Source organism: Phyllostomus discolor, chromosome 11, assembly GCF_004126475.2.
Source record: "Phyllostomus discolor isolate MPI-MPIP mPhyDis1 chromosome 11, mPhyDis1.pri.v3, whole genome shotgun sequence".
Classification (NCBI taxonomy): domain Eukaryota; kingdom Metazoa; phylum Chordata; class Mammalia; order Chiroptera; family Phyllostomidae; genus Phyllostomus; species Phyllostomus discolor.
The window spans coordinates 52,997,092-53,020,108 of NC_040913.2; the positions used below are offsets into that span (position 1 = coordinate 52,997,092).

A 23,017-nucleotide genomic window follows, 5' to 3' on the forward strand; every position below is an offset into this window, starting at 1 on the left:
ACAGATGGCCCTAAAATTGACCTCGCACAGCTGCTGTGAACACCTGAGGTCAAATATAGGCAACATATGACACATACTTTGGTCTAGCTCAGTAAATGGTTGCTGGAAGGATTTTAACATGCCAGGGATTTTTACTTGATAAAAAAATAAAAATAAGAGGGTCACAATTAATTACTTCTCTTCATTCTTCAAGACTTCCTCACACCAGCAGCAAATTCACACTTATTAAACACATTGTAAATCTGGTTGGCTAAAATGCCCATTGACTGCTGTTCATACACAGTAGACAGAGGTGTAGTCCAGCTGGAGGCCAGCATACAGCCATCACATTTAAACATGTGTGGCAATAAAGACCTGCATCTTCAAATACAGACAAGCCTCTCTGAACAAAGGTGTGTTTGGGAAAGAGAAATTGGTACAAGTAGGCAAAAATGATTATAATAAAAAAATGTCAGGAGGCCAGTATCTCAAACCAATCTTACAATTTAGCCAACTGAACAAAGATAACATATACACAAATAATTTTGTTACACAGCAAGGTATGGCTGGAGTAATAGTAATAAGAGTTACTGCATCTTATTGTTGGGAAAAAAATTTACTCAAGGAGTAAGTTTTGTTTTTTTAGTGATTCACAGATGTGTTCACAGCTGGTCGGACACCTGGAATACACAGTAACCTTTATATCATGAAACACTGAGGTACAGTATTGAATTCCACATGTGAAAGAGAAGGAATTTAATGAGCAGAAAATATGATTAAAATAACTGAATAATTCTCAACCACGAGCAGCTGTTCAGCAACCAAAAAAAGGGAGGGAGCTGTTTCCAATGTTTTGGGAACTGCCAACATGTTTTGTTGTCTGTGAAAATCACTTTCCCAGAAAACATAGTCCTTCCTAATTATGAATGGATTAAGGTTTGGGTGAATCTGGATGTAAGCTTTTATTTTTCTTAGAGCTCTTTGCTGGCGAGATCCAGAAGACACGGCTCACAAAATTTTGAACCCCTCGTCCTGCTATCTGAATTGACCTGTCTCTTAAGTTCTTCCCTCTGGAATTGAATTCTTCTTCCTTCCACCTCTCTGGCAAGGTTTTGCTTCTCATATTCAGGACTTAGCCTCTTAGGCTCCGATCTCAAAATCTGCTTGCAAGAATGGAGTTAGCACTCACTTACACTGAGATATAAGTAAGCTCTCATTTAAAGGGGTAAAGGACCTTTAATACTGGGCGCATCCTAATTGACCAACTGATTTCCTTAATTTTCTAATCAATTTGCTCTCTCCCTGTGTGTGTGTGTGTGTGTGTGTGTGTGTCTCTCTCTCTCATTAATTAGAAAGTCATAGACACTAAACATAAAAAAACTTTTAAACATTCACTAAGGCTCACAGGGGGAAAAAAAGAAAAACAAAAATCACCCTTCACTTTTGCACTCAGAAATAACCACAGGTAACAATAGAGTGTTCATTATTTCCACTTTTTTTCTTTATAGACTTTTTTTAAAAGGAAGGGATACTTTTTAATTTTTTTATTTATCTTTAGAGAGAGGGGAAAAGAAGAAGACATGGAGAGAAACATCAATGTGAGATATATACTTACATCAATTAGTTGCCTCTTGCACTCCCCCAACTGGGGACCTGGCTAACAACCCAGACACATGACCTGACTGGGAATTGAACCAGCGACCTTTCAGTTCACAGGCTGGCACTCAACCCTCTGAATCACACCAGCCAGGGCTCTTTATAGACTTTTACTGAGTATGGAAGAATTTCATTCAGGAAATTAAGACAGAATAATATTAAAGGTATGATATTTCAACCAATAAGATAGAGAACAGGTTACATATAACTCTCAGGAATTGTCTGATGTGGATTCAGGTTTGACTGCTGAACATGGCCTCCTCAGGAAATGGGTCTTCCAGAGAAAAGCACACAATATAAGTAATTTTTAAAGATCCAGGAACAAAAGAAAAACTTAAATTTTGGGTGCTAAAGTAAGATATCTGGAACTACACTATTCAAGACAGGTACATGTTTCCTAGGCATATGGCATTTATTTTTATTTAGGCACTAATTTAAAAATAACTCTACAAGTCTAGTTTAAGAAGAGCTATTTCAGTTGTAGATGCTCACCCATTGCTAAGATGACCCAAACCTCGTGTGTCTTTGCAGACAAGGCTCATGGTTGTATAAATCAGATCCCAAGCTCCTTAGGAAGACCCCAAGTATCCGAGTGCTCCTCACTCTGGTCATTCCTAGCTCTTTATCATCATGTCCTGGTTCTCACCACACAGCTCAAATCAAGAAAAGGCACTAAATGGAATTGCTAAAAATACATTTTCAGGTTAAATTTGTGGACACATTAAAAATATTATCAGCTATTTAAAGGCCAGCATTGTTTTGGGGTGCTGTTGATAGGCATTAGAAAACAGCCAGAGAAGAACTGTATTTTTCTGAATGTTACTATCTTGGTTTACAAACACAACCTTAATTTATTAAATGAGATAACATATGTGAAAATGCCTAGCCTGGTACCAGCATCTGGTGAGTACTTGGTAATTTTCTTTTTTTTCTCCTATGAGAGACTGTTCAACTACCTTCACACACACACACACACACACACACACACACACACGAGAGAACAAGGACTTTGATAGGCCAGTTATATAGTGATCTTGGGCAAATTTTGTAACCTGTCCCAGCCCCTATCTTCTCGTCGACAACACGAGAGGTAAGGATATCTACTAGGCCAGACTGTTGTGAAGATGCATGCTTAAGCCTTGGAAGGTGCTCAATAAATAGTAGGAAGTTACTATAATAATAACAGCCAGAATTCAGGGATTAAGTTTTTTCAAATGTTTTCACTCATTAAGAATGCAATTTCTAATTGCCTTTGGTAACTTCTTATATGTTAAGAAACATATAAGAAAATTAACATATAAAAATTAAGAAACTCAGAAATGATGGGGCAATATCTGTGGAAGATGATTTTTCTGCAAACAATTATGTTAGCTAACTCAGTGTTATAATTTAATTTTTCTGATATGCTCCAACTGATGCCTCCCTCAGCTGACTAAAGATTTGCAAAGATCCCAGTGGCTGCTGTGCCAGTAAGTGTCATGAACCTGTGAATCCAGGATAGGTGAACCCATAGCTTTGTGTGACTTCCGTTGATGCCATAACATTTGCCCATCTTCCCACTTTTTAATTGGGTAGGGGTGTTAAGCTTGAAACATCAAATATTTTTGCACACAGGCATATAGACTTTGACACAGAATCAATCCATGACACAGCAGGCATTATTGCCATGTTCTACATAAGGAAATCAGGGCTCAGAGATGTCAGGTTGACCTGCCCAAGGCTTAAAATCTGGCTAATGGTGGAGTTGGAACTTAAACCTATGGTATATCTGTATACATGGCTGTCTCCCATGTGTATTAGAGCTGGTGGTAGGCCTTGCAAGTGTCATTTCACTTAAATATGAGGCAGATACTATTCTTCCAATCTTACAAATGAGAAATCTTAGGTCTGGAGACATGAAGGAAGTAATCTTCCTAAAGATATTCAGCTAATAAATGTTACAACCAGTTTATCAGATGTTTCTCTCTCAAAAGTCAAACAGTTTATCAGATGTTTCTCTCTCAAAAGTCAAAACCTATTTGGTGGCCAGTCATTTGAATATCTAGGAACTCTGACCATTACTCTTCTTTACTGTGAAGCAAACAATTTAAAGGGGGGTGGATAAGAACTAGAGGCTGTTTAGTAAGGAAACTATCACTATTCTCATGGTACTGCCAAACCACGCCTGTGCTGCATGTGCCCTTCCCCCATCTGTCAGGCCAGGTCTACAACTGCCTTGTAGCTCCAGGGCTTCCTGCTCAGTTACACAGTGAGGCCCGCCAGAGAGTGGAGGAAAAGTGTTGCAACTACTGTCCTGAACTTAAGGATTCATGGTTAGCAGTGATGCAGGTGCAACTACACATAAAAAACTTGATTGCCAGGTGGGCTGGACTGGGGGTAAAGGGCAGAAAACTGTACTTGAACAACAATTAAAAACAAACAAACGAACAAACCAAAAACTTGACTGCCTATTTACATAAACATTTTTAACTAAAAATATCCAAAAGAACACAGAAAGGCATTCCAAACACGGTTCCAGTAGAGCAACAGTATTCAGACCTCATCCTGAGTTTGATTTAGTCCGTCTGGGGTAGGGCCTGAGAACTGGTGTTTTTAACAAGTTCCCAGGGTCTGCAGTTCTGGGAGCCTGGGAACCACACTCAGTTTCACCAGAACAGAGACTCTGCAGTAGGACACTGCTGCCCTCACACTCACTGTATTAGGATCTGTATTTCCTTATCTCTCAGCAGGTTCCCAGTAATAATAGTTCAGGGCACATGAGTATAGATAGCTTGGCTTCTATGAAGAATAAAGGTATATTATAATAAAGTGACATGAGACCAGGGTAAATATTTTTAGTCTAATAAAGAAATGTGCTTTATTAGTGGAGATTAGTGCTTTATTAGCAGAGAATGACTTAGGTTATGTTTTCCAAATACCCTTGCAAATAAACATACTGTTTCAATATTCATAGCATATTAATACTCATTCAATTTCTCTTTCTATGCTAGAAATGGAGGAAATCATTTATCAAGAATGGGAAGTATTAGGTTCCTAAAAACAAGGGAGTGCCTAAAAAGGCCATCTCTATCTACTTGAATATTTCCTGAAAGCTAAAATTAGACCAAAACAACTTTTATTTTCTATCCCTGAAATGCTTCTACCATTTAATTTAATAACAGATTTTTAAAAATTTAAGAAGGTGAATGTGTTTGTACTTAATGCTTCTCTATGGATAAATATATATATTTCAATTGCTATCACATTTAGACATGTTTAAAGAGAGTAGAGGCAGAAATACCTGATTATATTTTCATATTTGTCACCCTTGAGGGCATAACAAAGCCTTTTTTTCCCAGTTAAATACTGTCTTCTAGCCAAGAGATAACCGCCCTGAGAGACTGTTTTCACCACTTACATGCCTGTGGCTCACCCTGACCTGTTAAGCTTTCTTATATTTCAGGGAATGTAAGTTGGTAACTGTTGGGTAATTTCATTAAGGAAATTTAAGGAATAATGGTTTCCTTACGGGGGCAAAAACAATTGCCATAGTAAAAAGAAAACACGAAAAGTTCTTGCTGGCTCAGTTGAAAAAGCAGGATGAATTCAAAAGGTAAAGCTCTAACCATGAACAGATGTTCAATACTAACCTTAAATGCCAATGTAAACAGAGAGAGAGTATCCAGAACCGTGAGGCACACCTCCGTAGCAATGTTGGCTTCAAGTAATGACTGGTGAAGAACATCTGCATCCGAGTGGCCATAGCCTGCATGAATTATAACACCAGGTTACTGCCAAGTGGCTGCAAACAGAGAGGCTGGCAGTGTAGTAGAGTCACAGTCAACTTTTGATTATTAATAGAAGGCTTACTTTTTTTGGGGGGGGGGAGAGGTTGGTAGTTAATAAGGTTTCCATTCATATTATGATTATTTTTAAACCTTAGAAGGAAAGTAATTGCAGCAAACATTTATTGTGTGCTAGCTATGTACCAGCCATAATTCTAAGAACTTTACATGTTTTACTTCATTTAAACCCTCAACAGCCCTATGAAATATGTACATTATTAGGCCCTCTTCGCAGATGAGGAAATAGAGGCACAGAAAGACTAAACAACTTAAGTCACGCAGTTAGTAGACAGGGAGCTAGGAGGCACCTGGACAGGAGTCACTCAATCTAGCCACTTGGCCAAGCTGTTAGGATGGTGAGAGTGGTGAAGCAGGTTGAGATTTCCAAAGCTTCCCACACAGAAAGAGGCAGCAGCACAGCACAGGGGTTAAGAAGACGAGCCAAGGGTCGCACTGCTGGTCATTGAATCCAGCCTGGCCACCTACTAGCTGTGTGACCGTGGGCAAGTCATTTGACCTCTTTATACCTCAGTTTCCTCATCTGGAGAAGGGGAATAATAATAGTATCTATCTCAGAGGCTGTATTGAGTATTAAATCATTAATATTTGTGAAGCTCCTAAAACAGTGCCTTGCACATGATGCTACATACCAGGTAAGTCTTAAGTCAATAATGTAGAGCTGTAATATCACCTACAATAATGAATGATAATCAAGAGTTGACTGTACTGCTAATAATATTCTACTTGCTTTAATAAAAGCACAAAAGCCAGTATGTCAAAAGAAATATTTAAGAAAAGGAAAGAACCTGAAGTATCATAATTTAAGTACAAACTGGTATCTTCTTATGTGGCTGTAAAATCAATTTAGTACTAAGAAAAATGTAGCCTGACATACAATTTGAAATGTGAAGTTATGAAACAGTATGCATTAGCAAAATATATATAGGGATGCAAAGATGTTACAGTATTGATCTAGATTACAAAGAAAGATGGCATAATAAAACATCATGTAATGTCTTTCTCCTAGGAGCAAAAACAAATCAACACTTACTATGCAGGTAATTTTCTTAATACTCCAGAGAGGAGGACATTTTGTACACAGATCATGAAAATGAAGTACAGAAAACACAGAAAATTTTCTTGAGGCCAGAAGTAGGAAAAAAAAGAAACTACCCTCCAAATTTCTTATTTGGGTCACTGCATCATACTACCTATTATTAGGACAAAAGAAAGTAATTAGTATGAATCTGTCTATTTTGACTAATAAATGTCAATTACAGGAAGATTTCTAAAAGGCTACAAAAAAGCTGTTTTTGTCAATTGCTTTTTAAAATATGATAAGAACCCTATTATGTGTTTTCATACAATTTTGTCTGGCTTTTAAAAGGTGGTTCTGAAGCTCTGTGTTTGTGGACTGTGGGTTTTCAGATTGTGACAGAGTCCATGTACATAGCCCATGTACATGTGACAGAGTCCTTGTGACCAAGGGTACATAATGAATGCTACATATTTTAGTGATGCACATAACACATTTGGCATCATGCTAGTTCTACTTCTTTTTATTTCAGCTTTTTTGGTAAAAAAATCTCTTAGAGGAAAGAAAGATGGATATTTTTGGTACTAATATTCATTGTACTGCCTTTGTAAGCCAAGACATTTCCTCATTCAGTGAGGTTTGTTTGGTAAGATACAGAGACAATGAAAGAGGAAAACAGATTTATGATTATTGTTACACTGAACACAAAATGGAGCAAAGGGCAAAAAAGCATACCTTTTATTAGACCAACCAAAACTATCACACAGGCGGGAGGACCCTTTACTGAGGGTGGCCATTTACACCAAATTTAAAGTTTTAGAGTCTGGGTTAAATTATAACAATGAACTTGCTTTAGTGATTCTTTTAATTTTTTCTCTGCATGAGATTGCCCTTTCTTTCTCTCTCTTTTTTTTAAAGGTGGAGATATAATATTCAAATATGTTAATATTTACATTTAGTCTTAAATTCTACAGAAAGTAGTAATCACACTAAAGATAAGTGGCACGTTGTCTTATTGATGTATTCCCCCAAATGCACTAAGTTACAATTATTTTGTAAAAGTTATCATTTTAATTTAATTTGTATTAAATTTATTGGTACCCTTTCTCTTTCTAGATAACTTACTGGCAAAGTGTACCCAGGTGATTATTATAGATAAGGTGGCTTATACACTGAAAGTCTCCACAGAATTTACCTGATTTTGGAAATACTGGCGAATGTGCAAAACTATTATTTCTAAATAAGGAAACATGTCTGAGAATCAAGGAAATGTGGCTTTACAACATTTTTAATTACTATCTTGAGTACAGACATTTAAAGCTACAAGCCTACTTCACCTATTTTAAAATATATATGGTGCATGCTTAAACTTTTGAAAAATATTAATTTTACTTCAGAGAATACATGCATTCTCCACATTTTTCATTTAATTCAGTAGTATGTACAATAAGGAATTTAATTATCACCTATATTAACTTTCTTACTCTTGATTCATAGTCATGAAAGAATTTCAGAATGAGATGGGATTGTAAAAGCCATCTCTTCCAACTCCTTATACCATGTGTCAGCGAACCAGATAACAGCCCCTCTGGGTCCTTGCCCAGTCTCTGTTTTCACAACTCAAGCTGCACGTGCCTGCACTACCTAATGGGCATTTCAGGTAGAAAATGGCTCCCTGCGTTGACCTGAAATCTAATTCTCTGCAACTTAATCCAGTGATCTTAAACTCTTATACTGAATTATATGAAATACAGGTTTTCTTCAAGCATATTTACCTCTTGGCTGGTTTTTCTCACACCAGTGGAAAATATGAATTACTATGCAAATTAATTTAATATATTCCTAAATAATGCATAACATCAAAATAATACAAAGTGTTACGTTATATTTTTTGGGAATGTATCACTTATTTGCAAACATGTTTCACATAGTTTCCCCCTCATAACTTGGTTTATATAAAATATTCTGCATGTAGCTATTTCTCAACGTGTCACTTGGCACAGATCTCTTCTAATGATACACAGTGAGTGCACTTTACAGTAAATAAGTCATTGTCTCAATGTTTTAAACATTTACTTTTCATATAATTTCTGGGTAATGACCCAAACAACAAGCCTCTACCATCTGAGTGTTTTTGAAATGGATAAAAACTATTGGCCATGGGAAGAATTGTCATTTTCATTATTTCCTATTAAAATCTGAGAGTATAGATAAGTCCCTGCTAGAGTACCCTGTGTAGTGTATATGATGTCTTTTCCCATATTCTATTAAAGGGTGATGGAGATGATACAGCTTAGCCCATATTGGATTAAGTTCCTTACAGTCCTCTGCTGCTCTCTGCTGGTCAAGATGAGGTCTGACAAAGCCTTTCCTACTGGGACAGAAGAGAAAATAAAAAAGGTAGGGGACTCTTCCTATTTTGATTCTTCTCAAAAATAAATTCATTTTAGAGTCTGGCATCCCAGAAAATATCTCATATATTGGATCTATTCATATTGGTTTGACCTAACAGAAGGTATTGTATTCATAGTTAAATAGGAATTTTTTGAAAGAGACATATACGGCTATAAGTTTCCCATAAAATGCCTACATACAGATGTAAACAATCATGTGTATACAAATACATATATATGATCATGCACATACATGCATACATACAGTATACACTCCTTTCCCTGTGGTTTTTGGCTGAGTTGACGATTTGAAGCCCAAATGCTAACAAAGGGAAGGGCTGAAGCCACCCAAATACACATAATGAGAATTAGAGCTGTAAATTAATTAGAGCTGTAAGTTCTAGGGGAAGGTGCAAGGACTACAAGACATCAAGACCAATGTGGAATGGTCAGGAATTGTAGAAACACAGGAGAAGGCTAAAAGAAACAGCTATGTGGGAGGGGCTGCTGCATATCTTAGTGGATTACAGTTATTAATTTGGCTGTTGATCATTTATTTTCTTTTTCTTTGTTCTCTGTGTTTCCTAAATAATTGTCTTTGGAGGTGTGGCCTCAGTCTACTTATTTTTTTTAAGTTCTTTAAGTATTTGTGTCAATTGATAATGAGATAGTTCCTGTGTTACAAATTATCTGGGCTAAGGCAATGTAGCAGGTCCTGCAGCTTAGTGGGACTTTAATTTCTGTTTGTTAATCAGGGAATGAAAACTAAAAATAACAAAACTCCTTGTTTTGTTTGTTTCAACCCCTTGTCTGCAGAACTAGAAAAAGCCCTAATAGAGAAGATGTTGAAAAATCAAGTATGTTAGCCTTAGATGTGTCACTAATGTACACTTTACAGCTAAGTATACAACTCAGAACTAGCATTTGCAAGTTACCAATTCAGTATGTGGCAGACATCATACTGATTTAAATTAATCCTGGAATTTTATAAAGAGAGACTATACCCATTACATTTACTGTTGTTGGGGTGGAAGAATGAGCAGCTGTTGTGTTTTGATTCCTCAGCTTTCTTATCCTGAACTACAGTTGACCCTTGAATAATATGGGTTTGAAACGTGTGGGTTCACTCATAGGCAGATTTTTTTTCAATAAGTACTGTAAATGTATTTTTCTTTGCTTATGATTTTAATATGGATAACATTTCCTTTTTCTAGATAACCTACTGCAAGAATACAGTATATAATACACATAACATACAAAAACATTCATTAATCAACTGTTTGTGTTACTGATAAGGCTTCCAGTCAACCATGGGCTATTAGTAGTTAAATTTTGGGGTTAGAAGTTATATGTGAATTTCTTACTGCAAGGGTGGTTGGCGGTTCTAGTGCCTGTGTTGTTCAAGTGTCAACTGTATTACTAACTTAATGTGATGGGAATATTGTCTTTACTCTTGGCCTACATTAAGAAAGAGGTATAGAAATCACAGTGAATGGAGTTCTTATGATTAGAAATGATGAGGAGATATTAATAATCATGTATTAAAGACATTACTTACAATGAAAATGACTAATTGTGTAGACAAAACAATAACTACTATGTCATGCTTGGAGAAAAGGTGGAACAATTAGAGAACACACCACTAACAGAAATGGTATTTATCATAAATGATCACATTAGTTTTCAAAGTGCTGCATGGTTGATATCTTTTAGGTTTTCTGCTTTGAGAAACCCTTAAGAAGATGAAACACTTAGATTTTAGGAACAGCACATGATGCCACATCCCCTCTGGTGACTGAAAAAAGTCAATTAAAAATATGCGCCCACATTTTGGCAGAATCTCTACTGTGAAGTTAGAAAGCACCAAAGTTAGGAAGGCAAGATGAACAAAAGGTCTCGATTTGCAAGTGAAGCAGCCTCATAAAGCAGACTTCAACCTGATTAAATCTTACCATTGTCTACAGAAATTCCAAGCACACTTGATATCTTTCTCACACTGAAAACACAGAAAAAGTCACTTTGTTATTGGCTTTTCCACACCCTCACAAATTAATTCATGGGCTTTACGTTTTCACAACAGTTTAACATACATTCTAAGCTTGAATGTCAGAATATGGACTATGGTCAATTACATGCATGGGATCAGGGCGAAGAAGTCTGTCCCAGATGTTCTCAGGAGTAGCAAGGGGAAAATCAATAAGAATTTTGGTACCAGGCAATAAATCCAAATATTACATTAAAAATATCAGAGACTGATTAAACTTGCCAAATTTTGTTTTAAAAATACCAAGCAGAGAAGTTGGGACAAAAGGTCTGGTATTGTAGTTGACTATGGTCCACATTATGTCATTCTCCTCCAAGGAAGGGGAACTGCGCCACGAGCTCTTCATCCTACTTGATTTAAGCTGGAAGAAAATTCAAGTTGGTGAAGTGGTGTGGTGTGGCTTGGGGCTCTCCCCTCTGAGATGTCACATGAGATGGCTGGCTGTTACGATGGTATGTCATGGGACTTACTGTGGTTAAAAGTGAGAGAGTTATCCAGGCTGCCCAGCTGCTGCAATCTGGCATGCATCATTCCTGTTCTGATATGGGAAACAGGCAATGTCTGAGACTTTCGATCATGAACTATGGGTCCCAACCCTTCCTGGTTCCTGCAACATGAGTGAAATGGAATAGAAGCAAAAGTTAGACTTGTTACACTGCAGAGAAACAGGGAGCATTAGTAAGGAGAGGACACAGCAGAGAGGAGCCTGGCCACATGAGGACCAAGCACAGAAGCCTGTCTGTGAGCCAGAGACATACAGGCAACAAAGCACTGGCGATGACACAGAAGCAAAGATGAAGCCAAAGCAGAAAACTTTTCAGGTTTAGAAAATACTTTAGAGATGCTACTTAAAAAAAAAATTTGAGCATCAGTCCAATGTGGTGCTTAAGTTAGCATTTTGACAACTGCCAAAACACCACACATCTTTTTGAATTATATATGTTATTACAGAGCAAAAAAAAAATTTAATTAAAATAATGCTTTGGAAGAAACAGAACAAACATGCAATGGAAGGGATTATATGAAATGGTTTTAACACCTTTATTCTTACCCAAGCAGGAAGGAGAAGAGCCATACACTTTGTTAAACTTGTCAGCAGTCAAGTAAAGAAAATAGAAAAGTGATCTGGGTTAGCAATCAAACAGCTAACTTCCTATCATGTACCACCACCAGAGCAGATGAAAAACGAGGCCAGTGCTGGAAAAACACCTGCCCCCATCCCTTGGCCAACCACCTCCTCCTCGAGTTATTTATTGTGTGGAGTAGAACAGGGCATGCATGAAATATCATCCGGTAACATGCTGCTGGCTGTTTTTAAAGTGACACAATGAGAAGGCGCAGTATTCATAAAACTGAACCACTATAAATGGTAAACTCTGACAATGTTTGAATTATCATTCAGAATATTTTTCACATGCAGCAGAGACCATGACAATTTTTTATAAAGTATGGCGTGACTTTCCATAGCGCACATAACAAAGAAACATCACCCTCTACTCCCACTTTCCTATACTCATCTATTTTTAAGATGGTCAAAGGTTGTATAGTTTTGTGTGCAAATACATATAAGGTGCTTATAAAGATGGAAGACTTTCTTTTAAAAAATTAAATATGTAGTCATTAAAAAATGAGTTAAGTTTCACAAAACCCAATTTTAAAATATTTTGTTGGAGCAGAAAATTTCAGCCTCCCACATATACCATGTTCAGCTCTGTGGCATTCTACTTTGCACATTTTCCAAATGCAATCTTGTGATGTAGTTGACAATTACTGTAAGAAAGGTATAAAGTTGCCCAGTTCAGTGTGTTTCTATTACAAACACACTGTTTGCCCATCTTCACAAGACAAAGTCAAAGGAAGTATATCCTATAAGGATACCTTGTGTATAGTTGTATTTGGCACTCAAAATCTCAAATGTAAAAATTACTGATGAAAATAAAAAAAATTAAGATCAGAGAACTTTAAGTGCTACCACATTTCAATTAAAAATAGAAAATATTAATAGGAAGAAAGCATAAAACAGTCTTTCTAATTTGCTCTTTTTAAAAGAAAACATATACTTTTATTTAACATAAAATGTAATTCTGACAATTTCTCAAATAGCCCAAGAAAAGAACAATATTAACATAAAAAGCAAAATCTTCACATTCAAACAGAAAGTGTATTAAAAATCTTTCGTATTTCATTGCTATAAAACAAAATTATAGATAAAAATCTCAATTACAACTAAAGTTTTTCTTAAAACCAATGTTTACTTATAATTACACTATTAAAAAACAATAGCATTAGAAAAATATATCTAGATCAGGACCCCATAAATACATTATCACGGAATACACAACATGGAAAAAAACAAATACAGAGACACACTACATGGCTACAGAGCAGGAGTAGGTACTTGGTGAGGACATGAAATGCTCTGGGGAAATACCTCTAAAAAAGGAGCTGCTTGGGTGCCCTTTAGCAATGAGTTTTTAACTCTCCTCAAACTCAATGCCGATGATCAAGAGTATATTGTGGGACAGGGCAGTGTGTATTTATGATACTCCACAAAGAGTTCTGGTCAGATAAAAACAAAGGGCATGGATAGATTACTTAGAAGTGAAGGAGAAAAAGCTAAATTTTAAGAGGTTTTGTGTAAGTCCAAACTTGAGATGGACTAAAAACATCCTTTCATTAAGGAAGAAGAAAAATGGTTAGATGAGAAATTAGTATCTCTGTAGCTGGGAGGTAAAATGGGTAAAAATGAACTTTCAAAGTAAAATAGGGAAAGATAAATAATTGGGAAAGGAGAAAAGAGCCAGAAGACACATCAAGAGGAAGAGAAGAGAAAGAGAAGACAGAAGGAACAGATCATGAGGGAGAATTTAGAAGGGTAGAAGGGTAGCGATAGGAAGATCTTTCCAACAGACATGCATGAGACAAAAAAGATAGGATTGTAGGCAAAAGATGCTAACAGATTTTATGGTAGCAATCCAAAGACCTGCCAACTGTCTTCATGGCTGTTTATGAGAATTCCAACTGCCAGTCACCACAGATCACAATTCCCCCACATTTAGATCCAAGTAATACAGAAAATGACACAACACTTTAAGATAAAACCCCCACAGTACCTGGCTATATAGCGCTTCCCCATGTACTGGAACTGGTGTAAGCAGACTCTGCAGACAGGATGAAGGGTTATTAGAGAAACATGAAGATAAAATTATTTTCAATGTGTTGTTTTATATAAACCCATGAATAATAAAATGAAACATTCAATAAATTCTTACTAGCCCCTTCTGGTTTTCTGAAATTCTCTGGAAGGCCCCTCTACACCAAGAGAAAATTACTTATGTGCAAAGGAGGCCCCATATTATGTGCTTGTCAGTACTGTGGTGGGCAGTTAAAGCCACAAAGAAGAAAGGCCTAGGAACTATAGGACTGTCCATCCACTCACGGTTTAGACATTGACTCTAGGCAGTTTGTCTTGGAAACCACGATGGAAACCGTATGCACTGCTGCATTATTCTGAGTTGCTTATTCAACTTCATTCAAATCTATTTAATAAGGAACTCTCTCTTTTGGCTTAAGTAAAAAGACTGGTCCCAAATATGTAGTTTTCTGTTTTGTTTTAGAGTATCCATAACATTGATTTCTTTTTTTGGTAAAAAAACAAACAAACCCAGCATATATTTAATAAGAGGCAGTTAAAATAATGTCCAATAAGTTGTTCTGATGCTGAATCTCACCTCACCATGTGACAACTCCCACCTTAACTCAGCAGAGAGAACAGTCATGAGACTATGAACTGAACGCACAAAACTCAGAACACCACAGGTTTCCACCCGAGTTTGTGCAAATATATTTGGCAGCAAATGATGACCCCACTAACAAACATAAAGCTACTTATAGTTATGATTTACCCAATGACTTTGAATAATCATAGTACTCCAGAAATAATTTTTTTACCGCAGAAACAATAATGTGTTTGACTATGGGGTGTTGCCTGAGAACCTGCTGGGGTCTTATGGAGTTTACTTAATATGTATATTTTTCAAAAATCAAAAAAATTCTGAATTTCGAAAATCATCTGGCCCCAGCAATTTTGGGTAATAAATTGTGGATTCTAAAACCAATGAGCTTAAAGGAAATAAGAAAGTTAAACTGAAGGGATAAAATAAGATAATATAGGTAACAGGTAAAATTTTACTTATTATAGCAATTTTTCCATCTCAGTTTCTGCATCTACTTGAGTTAAGTTAGATTTAACTTAGGGATGCAGGATCCACCCAATTCAGCTAATACATTTTCTGTTATTTTATTAAAATGGCTTGTATACATAAGTAGTTACCTCTTATAACAACCATATATCTAACAATTTAAGGCTGGTCACTGACCGCTAAGTCACAAGCTCCTGAGAGCAGATGCTGGCCCAGGAAAAACAGCTTAAGAGTAGGTATGGATCTGAATATGCTACCCTCCTGGTTCAACCACATAGTATTCTTCATATCTGTTGACTAGCCAAGAAAAATCAAGAGGCAATTAGCAAAACAAAACTACTCACTCAGATATTGTAAAAAAATCCATAAGTTCAGATGTTGAAGCCTTGTTCCAATATGTAAACAAAGCATCTAGAAAGTAAACATTTATCTGGTTAGAACCATGATGCGTCTTCTGCACATTTTAACATGAGATCTTACAGTGTAGCCCTCCAAACCCTGCTCCCTTTTATAGCTAATGAAAGGACAAACTACAGTGCAATCTACAGTGGATAACAAATCCAACGGTCTTATTCAATTTAAAGAAGCTACATTTGAACACCTGAACTTTAATTTTATCATACAGCATCTAGTGCTATATAATACATATTTAACATATATAATGTGCTCTTAAGTGGACTAGAATATTCTAAGAATAAAAGTGGGCATAAAATTTAAAGTCAGGTTCTCTCTTTACCTACTACAGAATCCCTCACCAGTAGGAAATCTGTTGAAAAGTCTTGCATGTACATGATTACTCCCTTCCTGACACACATGCACACACACATGCACATACTCCAAAATGGAAGCATGCATACTACACACACTGTTTTGCACTCTGAGTTTTAGTTCAACAATGCAGCTTAGCTCTCTCTCAATCTTTTTCAAGCTACATAATATTCCACTTCATGGAACCATGATGGATGCACTATTATTTACTGGTAGTCAGTCCCTTACTGACAGATATTTCCTTGTTTTACCCCTAATCTTTTGCTATTATGAATTATGCTTTGATGAACATCCTTTTACATGGGTCTTTGCACACCTATCCAACTACATCTAGAGGATAAATTCTTGAAGTGAAATAATTGTGTCAAATGGTATGTACATTTAAAATTTTCACAGATAAGGTCAAATAGCTCTCCAAACAAGTAGTGTGGGACTGCCTGTTTCCCCACATGATGAAAAATTCACGCTTGCTCTTCATCAAGAGGACATGGCATATTTGTAGTTAAAGCAAATCCTACAAATTTATTTATAGGAAAAATGTTCTGTGTATGACCCTTTACCATTTAGCACACTGCACAACTCTGTTATCACTTCATAAACATTTTTGTATTCATATAATATTTTACATTGAGGTTGAGAAACAGGCAAAGAGATTTCTATCAGAGAAAAAGTCATTGACTTTAGGGGCCTGAGGTTGAGTGAGAAGGTGGCTGCAGAGGTGCTTCTGGCTTGTGAAGATACACAGCTAGAAACTTTTACTCTATGCTGTCAAGAATGGTGACATACGGGGAAGCCAAGGGGTATATACCAAGAATCTGTTATGTGTGGGCACTGTGCTAGGTGGTCTCATGATGTCACATATAGCATGCCATTGAATTCTCACCAAAATCAGCAGCAGAGAGTTTCAATTTACAGAGAAGCTACTCGAGGCTCAGGGAAGTTAAGTAATTCTCCAAGTTAACAGCCTAAAGAATCATGGTGGAATGGTGATTTAAATGAAGTACACCTGAATTTTAAAGCCACATTTAGCCTATTAGGCCACTAAAAAGGGTGGTTCAGGGAACTTTCCATTTTTTAGGGACTCTGAGTTTAGATTCCAAATGGACAAACTGGGGTTACTTGAGGCTGGTCATCCAGGTGTGCTGAGATCCCAGGGAGCAAATGAATGCTGGTGGGCCTCTCTGGGTCAACTACAGACATCTGTGGTCACCCCAGCCCAGGCCGTATAGATCCAACCAGCCAGCAGCCATCTGAGAGGCACCGAGTTGGCCTTTGCTTACTTAAAGTTCAGGCTATTTGGCTGAGACGAGGGGAAAAACAGAGCTATTCTCTATGAAGAAGTGAGGCACAGAGGGTAAAGGCCCAGTGTGCAGAAAGTGCTCATTAAATATGGGATAAAGGAAAAGGTAGCCACAGAGTTACACAATCAAGTCTGGCATCTGTCCAGTAAACTAGGCTGAAGGCAACTTCTCCGCCCCATTCCATGCACAAAAATCCATTCTAGGTATATAGTAGGATTTAAATGTGAAAATGTAAATAACATAACCTTTAAAGAAAATATAGGAAAATATCTTCATGATCCTGGGGATAGGCAAAGATTTCTTAAACATGACAAGCAAAAAATTCTAATTACGAAGGAAAGAAATTAATAAGTTCAGGTAATTTTTTAAAAGTTATAAAACTTTTGAAGAGGTTGCTGTAGTCTTAAAATATGGGCACAACCTTCTTCTGAAGGGCTGACTTTAAAGGATAACTTTCACCTGGATGTAAAATTCCTGATATTTGTCTTTAAAAAGCAATTATGTTCTAGTTATAAATCACATTTATTATTAGAAACTTAAAATACTAAAAAAATATTTCAATAAAGTAAACAGGATCATAATGCTGGCTTTAAGTAACTACCATAATGTAGACTTTAGAACTTCTGACTTAATGAGAAGAATTTCAATTTTATAAACCAAATATCAGAAAAAGTGTCCAGTGCTTATGCATTTGGTCATCATCATTCAAAGAAAATCCCGTTTGTTGGTTCGTTTTTGTAAATAGGTATTTTAAAGTAACAGATCGACAGAAGACTAAAATAACCTGGTCCCGAAGCACTTTCAGGATAGGTATGCTGCTCCTAACATCTGAGTCATAAGGTTGGGCTGTTTTGCTGCTAAAATGGAAACTCAATATAAAAGAAACACTATTTGCAGCCAGAAATACCTTCAAGAGTGCTCAATGACCACACCTACTGCCTCCAGACACAGGTAGCACAAGAGGTCTTCAGGTTCTCAAAAAATGGCATTTTGTTTTCAAAGGTGAGTTCATCTTCACTCATTTGACCTAACAAAGCTCACAGTACACATTCTAATTTTTTGCAGGGAAAATAAGACAAGATTTTTGACCAAAATAGGAAATGAGACAATTGTACCATGGCATAATTTCACATGACTGGTTATATCACAAAACCAGAGTTGGAAGTATCCTGTTATGGATGTTTACAAACTTTATGTGGTACTGATAAAGCACTAATGATTGTGGTCCTTTCTATTGAAAAATGTGGTTGTCAAACCCTTAATCAGAAACTTGATCTACTATGGCACTACTATTTTCATTAGAAAATAAAAAAAAAACACTTTGCTTCCAGTTAAAGCCAGGGACATCACATACTCTACATTCAAGAGATGCTGATGTTCTTCAACACTGTATTTTCTAATTCAAGAGATAGACTAATAAAGTTATGCAAGTTATCAGTAAGTTTGTTTAGAGAAATGAAATTTAAAACAAAATCAAAAGCTACTTTATTTATCTGTGTCTGCCTCCTTTAGTTAACATGGTAGGTCTCAGTTTAATATAAATTTACAAAATAGGCCCATTCACATTTAAGAACTCATTTTCTAGATTATAGTAATTAATAAAGACACTTTTCCAAATTAAAATTTTTATTTCTACTTCATTTAGAAAAGTAACATGTTTTTAAAACAAGGGAGAAAAGCCCCTTTAAATCCTTATAGCCTTTCAACCAATTGCAATTTTAAAACAATAAACCAAATACTGAAATGAGGAAAAGTAAAACATATCTTTACTTTTACCTACCATCAGACATGCTTTTTAAGATGTAGAGGAAACACATCAGCAGGCTCTTAATCTCCGACTGGTCAAGTTTGTCACAACGGACTACAGAGTTTCCCAAAGTGCCACTTTGTTGGTGCTAAAAAAGAAAATAGAGGTGGATTTTTCTCCTTCAATAACAGATAAAAGAAAATTAGTTTCACTTTCTCCCTTGGAAGAAAAACATTCTTAGAATTGAGTCTGGTCATTCAAATTGGAAAGTATAAATAATTTGTAGATAAACTATAAGTACACCTTCACCAAATATACACAAGCTGTTCTACAGAAGCTCTGGCTTGTCTCCTGTTCATACTTTCCTAAGGGACAAGCCAGAAGGCACAAACCTTTCAAACTGGATAACCATTGTTTTAGTTACCAGCTTAGTTCTGAAATGTCAAATAATACCTCATGCAGAAAAGTATGTGTGCTGGGATCAAACACAGAAATGATGATTCAGAAGACACAGCAGAACCAACCATATCCTCAGGAAAACATCACTGGCTGAAACAGCAAATGAAATCTATGGTGCTTCTGAGTACCAGTCACAAAAACCTGGAGCTGAGTCACTGTTATTCAGTTACATCGTAAGGCGAAAACAATGGGCAGGTGCCCTATAGGGACAACTAGGGACACCTCAGCACAGCATTGCCAAAGACCCTAAACTGATGAGGTCATTCCATCATCAGCTTAGCTCAACACAGCAAACATCAGAAAGCTCAGGGTGCAGGGTGAGGGTGCAGAGTTTTGCCACTACAGAGTAAGTTCACATATTCAAAAGGTTAACTTAAAAAAAAAAACCAAACAAGTATCTTATCTCATGATAAAAACACAAGGGATTTAAAAATCTAAAGTTATATTTTCAATTGAGATCAGGGAAAAATTATCTTTCCTTCAAGGTATTAGAGGCAAATATATAATAAACAGGTTTAATAACATCTGTGAATATTTGTATTTAAGGAACAAATACAGGAGCAATTAGTGGCAAAACTGGTGCAGATGCATCACCGGGCTCACGCACTTCATCAGAGCCACTAGGAGAACTCAGCACTTCCCGCAGCAGGAGGGAAGGTGCAGCATGCAATGTTTCCTCTGGCAAAGTTGGAATTGTTAGAAGGGAAAAATCCACAGTGACCCGGTTTTTCCTGGCTGACTGGCAGCTCTCCTCCTCGTCAGCACTGCGTATGACACAAGCGGAGTGCCTTCTGAGCAGCTTCTCCCTCTATACACGAAGGCATGTCAGGGTCAAGGGAAAAGTTCAACATGTCATGACACACACCCACACCGCGATACACGCAACTCAAAAGAACTGGCAGTTAAGGATAATCATGTCAATGCCAGCCATGGAAAAGCATGATAAGATGACAAACCTGGTACCGAGGAAGGGCGTTTTCCATATTTCTGAGTGCTAGGAATATATCCCTAAATGGTTCACCTGTTTATTCGTACATGTGCTTGCCTATACCTTGAAATAAATTAGGACAACAGTGGCCAAGGTGAGACCAGCATGTCATGGTTCCAGGTTTAAATCCAAGCCTTATCCATTCCCACAAAGTGCCAAATAATCTGAGCCTTAGTTATTTTAAGACAGAAGGTTAAATATGAAGATTTGTTGGACTAGGGTTGGAGGCGCAGTGAGAGCAGAATGATTTCAAATAAAGCTTTATCCCTGAATCATCTGTGTGCTCAATTAATCTTTTCTGGAACTGGCTTTGGACCCTATGGCCGTTTGTATGGATAGCTATGTTATAAATGGTGTTTTCCAGCATACAGAACACAGGGATTTTAAATGAGTGGCATTTTTATTTCCCTAGCTGTCCAACCTGCCACTCAAATTGTAAATCCTGCCCTGATCTGGAATTCTGGAAACAAGAATCAGGGGGTTTCAGGGAATGGGCCCCGCCCTTAGTTAATACCCTGATTATCTACCCCAGGTTAGCTGAATTTTTATTTTTAAGGTCACACAATGAATACTAGAACACGAAGCATGTTTACTTTTGGCTAAATCTATTCATTAAAAGAAACACAAGTTATGTAAAAAAAATTTTACCTTATCCAGAGAATTGCTTTTCTCACTATTCCTTTCTGGAAGGCTGTTCCCTGAATCTGTGCTTATGAGGGATCCTCTCGAATCAGCGTTTCTCACACTGTTGATATTTGGAGTTGAAGTTGTATATGGAGAAGCTACAGGGAAATTAAGCCAAGACCAAAGATTAGGTGAGAGAACAAAATAAAGATAAGCACTGGGCTTAAAAAAAATTACTTTCATGGCACTTATTTTTTCTGTTAGGAATTTGGCTCAAGAGTTGCATTTAATAACCTATAGCATAGTTAAAAATAAACTTTAATAAAAAACATTCAGATGTAGCTACCAATTAACATATAAGAAACCACTCTGTTAAAATTAAAGGAGCACACACTATTTCAGAAAGGGATAGAATGAAGACTTAAAAATTTTTTTAAAGATAAAACCACCTACAACTATTAAATAAAAAAATTAAACCATGCAACAAACCTGCAGTATTCAAACTGTATGCTGAGGTGCCCTAGAAAACTCAGAAGGGGTATCATGGGATATTTTACATTTTCAAGGAAAACACAATGATGCTTGACATCTGTCGGAAACTGTAGTTTCAATATTAGATTGTGCTACATGCCTTTTGATGGTGTTGTATCTTTGTAAAACTGGGCATTTGATAGTTGCTATGATAAAAAGTTGGACAAAAATCAATGTGGAACAAAATGAAAAGGGCTTTGAGCAACCTGATTCCAAATTGGAAAAGCCAATACGCACACACATTCTACTACTGAGAGTTATGGTTATTAAAAAATAAAATACAAATGTTTTTCTTTAAATTAACATATTTTTCAATTGCCTCCCAGGTTGTTAGAATATAAGTACATTATTTGGCCCTAAGTACCTAATAAACAGAGCTGATAGGTGTTACTTTTGGCCTGGGGACTCAATGAAAAAACTGCTGGAACAATAATGAGTGATGTGAACTGAGTTTGGGAAGAGCTGCAATAAGCAGTTACAAACAGAAAGGAAATCCAACAAAGACAAAATTTGTGACATCTGTGAATAAACAGCATTTGAAGGCAGAAATCAGTACCTACCCTGGTGCTGTGGAATTTTTCAACGTAACAGATTTACTTCCTGCTTACATAAGATGTACGTAAATCACATGATTAAAATGACTCTCAGACTTGTACATTTTGTGTTGAACCAAAACACATGCCTCCAACACAAAGGCCTGGCTGATTGTGCAGATGGCACAGGATGACTTTGGCATGTGCTCTAGCAAGCTGTAAGCACAGCCCCCCATACCTAAGCTGAAGGTGCCTTTACCTGGCACCTCACAACAGAACAGGCTGGCCATTTTCAGGTTTCAGCATGCAAATTAGCTGCCATGGGCCAAGATACTTCTAAATTAATCCCTCCCCCTACCTAATATTCAGGTTTATGCACCACTATCCCTGAAACCAATTCAGTCTATTAAAACCAAGAAAAGAAGAGCCAGAGGAATTTGAAAATATAAGTAAAGGATGGAACATGTAAACTATTGGCCACATGCTGCATTCCCCAGAATAGAAACTATGTGATAGACTGTCACAAGGACCAGGTGTAAACCCTATGAAAAAACTATGAGTTTTATTCTATACTCAGAAAAGAAACACATATTATAAGCAAATTATAACTATCTAATTATCTATAATTATCTTAATAATCATGGACTTCATATTTAATGTAGAACACAGAACTCAAGAAAAAGAGGTCTTTTAGTAAAATTTGATCCTAAATTCTCAGGGTTGTAGGCTCAATTCCAAAACTATGGGCCCAATCCAAGGTAAACAGATGGACATGCAATAAATCAAAATCAACACACTTAGTAGAATTATGTTCCTATATATATGGTGTGTGTTTATATTTAATATCCTGGCCTACTGTATACCCTTAAAAATATTATACAAGATGTAAGTACAATACGAAGAAGCATAGTTCACTTCTTTTCCTCTCGTTG

At 36.7% G+C, this 23,017-nt stretch overlaps 1 protein-coding gene across 23 annotated transcripts in view; it reads right to left on the reverse strand.

Annotated features, from left to right (window-relative positions):
* The window catches only part of DOCK9 (dedicator of cytokinesis 9), a 340,452-nt gene that overhangs the window by 65,022 nt on the left and 252,413 nt on the right, over positions 1–23,017 (reverse strand). For 14 of the 23 annotated variants that reach the window (XM_036011395.1, XM_036011400.1, XM_028526773.2 and 11 more), the window contains 6 exons: positions 21,046–21,179; positions 18,984–19,098; positions 15,479–15,545; positions 14,046–14,093; positions 11,403–11,539; positions 5,265–5,380 (listed from right to left, as the gene is read on the reverse strand). In XM_036011395.1, coding sequence (XP_035867288.1) covers positions 5,265–5,380; positions 11,403–11,539; positions 14,046–14,093; positions 15,479–15,545; positions 18,984–19,098; positions 21,046–21,179 — 617 coding nt within the window. Of the gene's footprint in view, positions 1–5,264; positions 5,381–10,840; positions 10,885–11,402; positions 11,540–14,045; positions 14,094–15,478; positions 15,546–18,983; positions 19,099–21,045; positions 21,180–23,017 lie in introns of all 23 variants that reach the window. The other 9 variants (XM_028526777.2, XM_036011402.1, XM_028526775.2 and 6 more) reach the window with 2 other exon arrangements.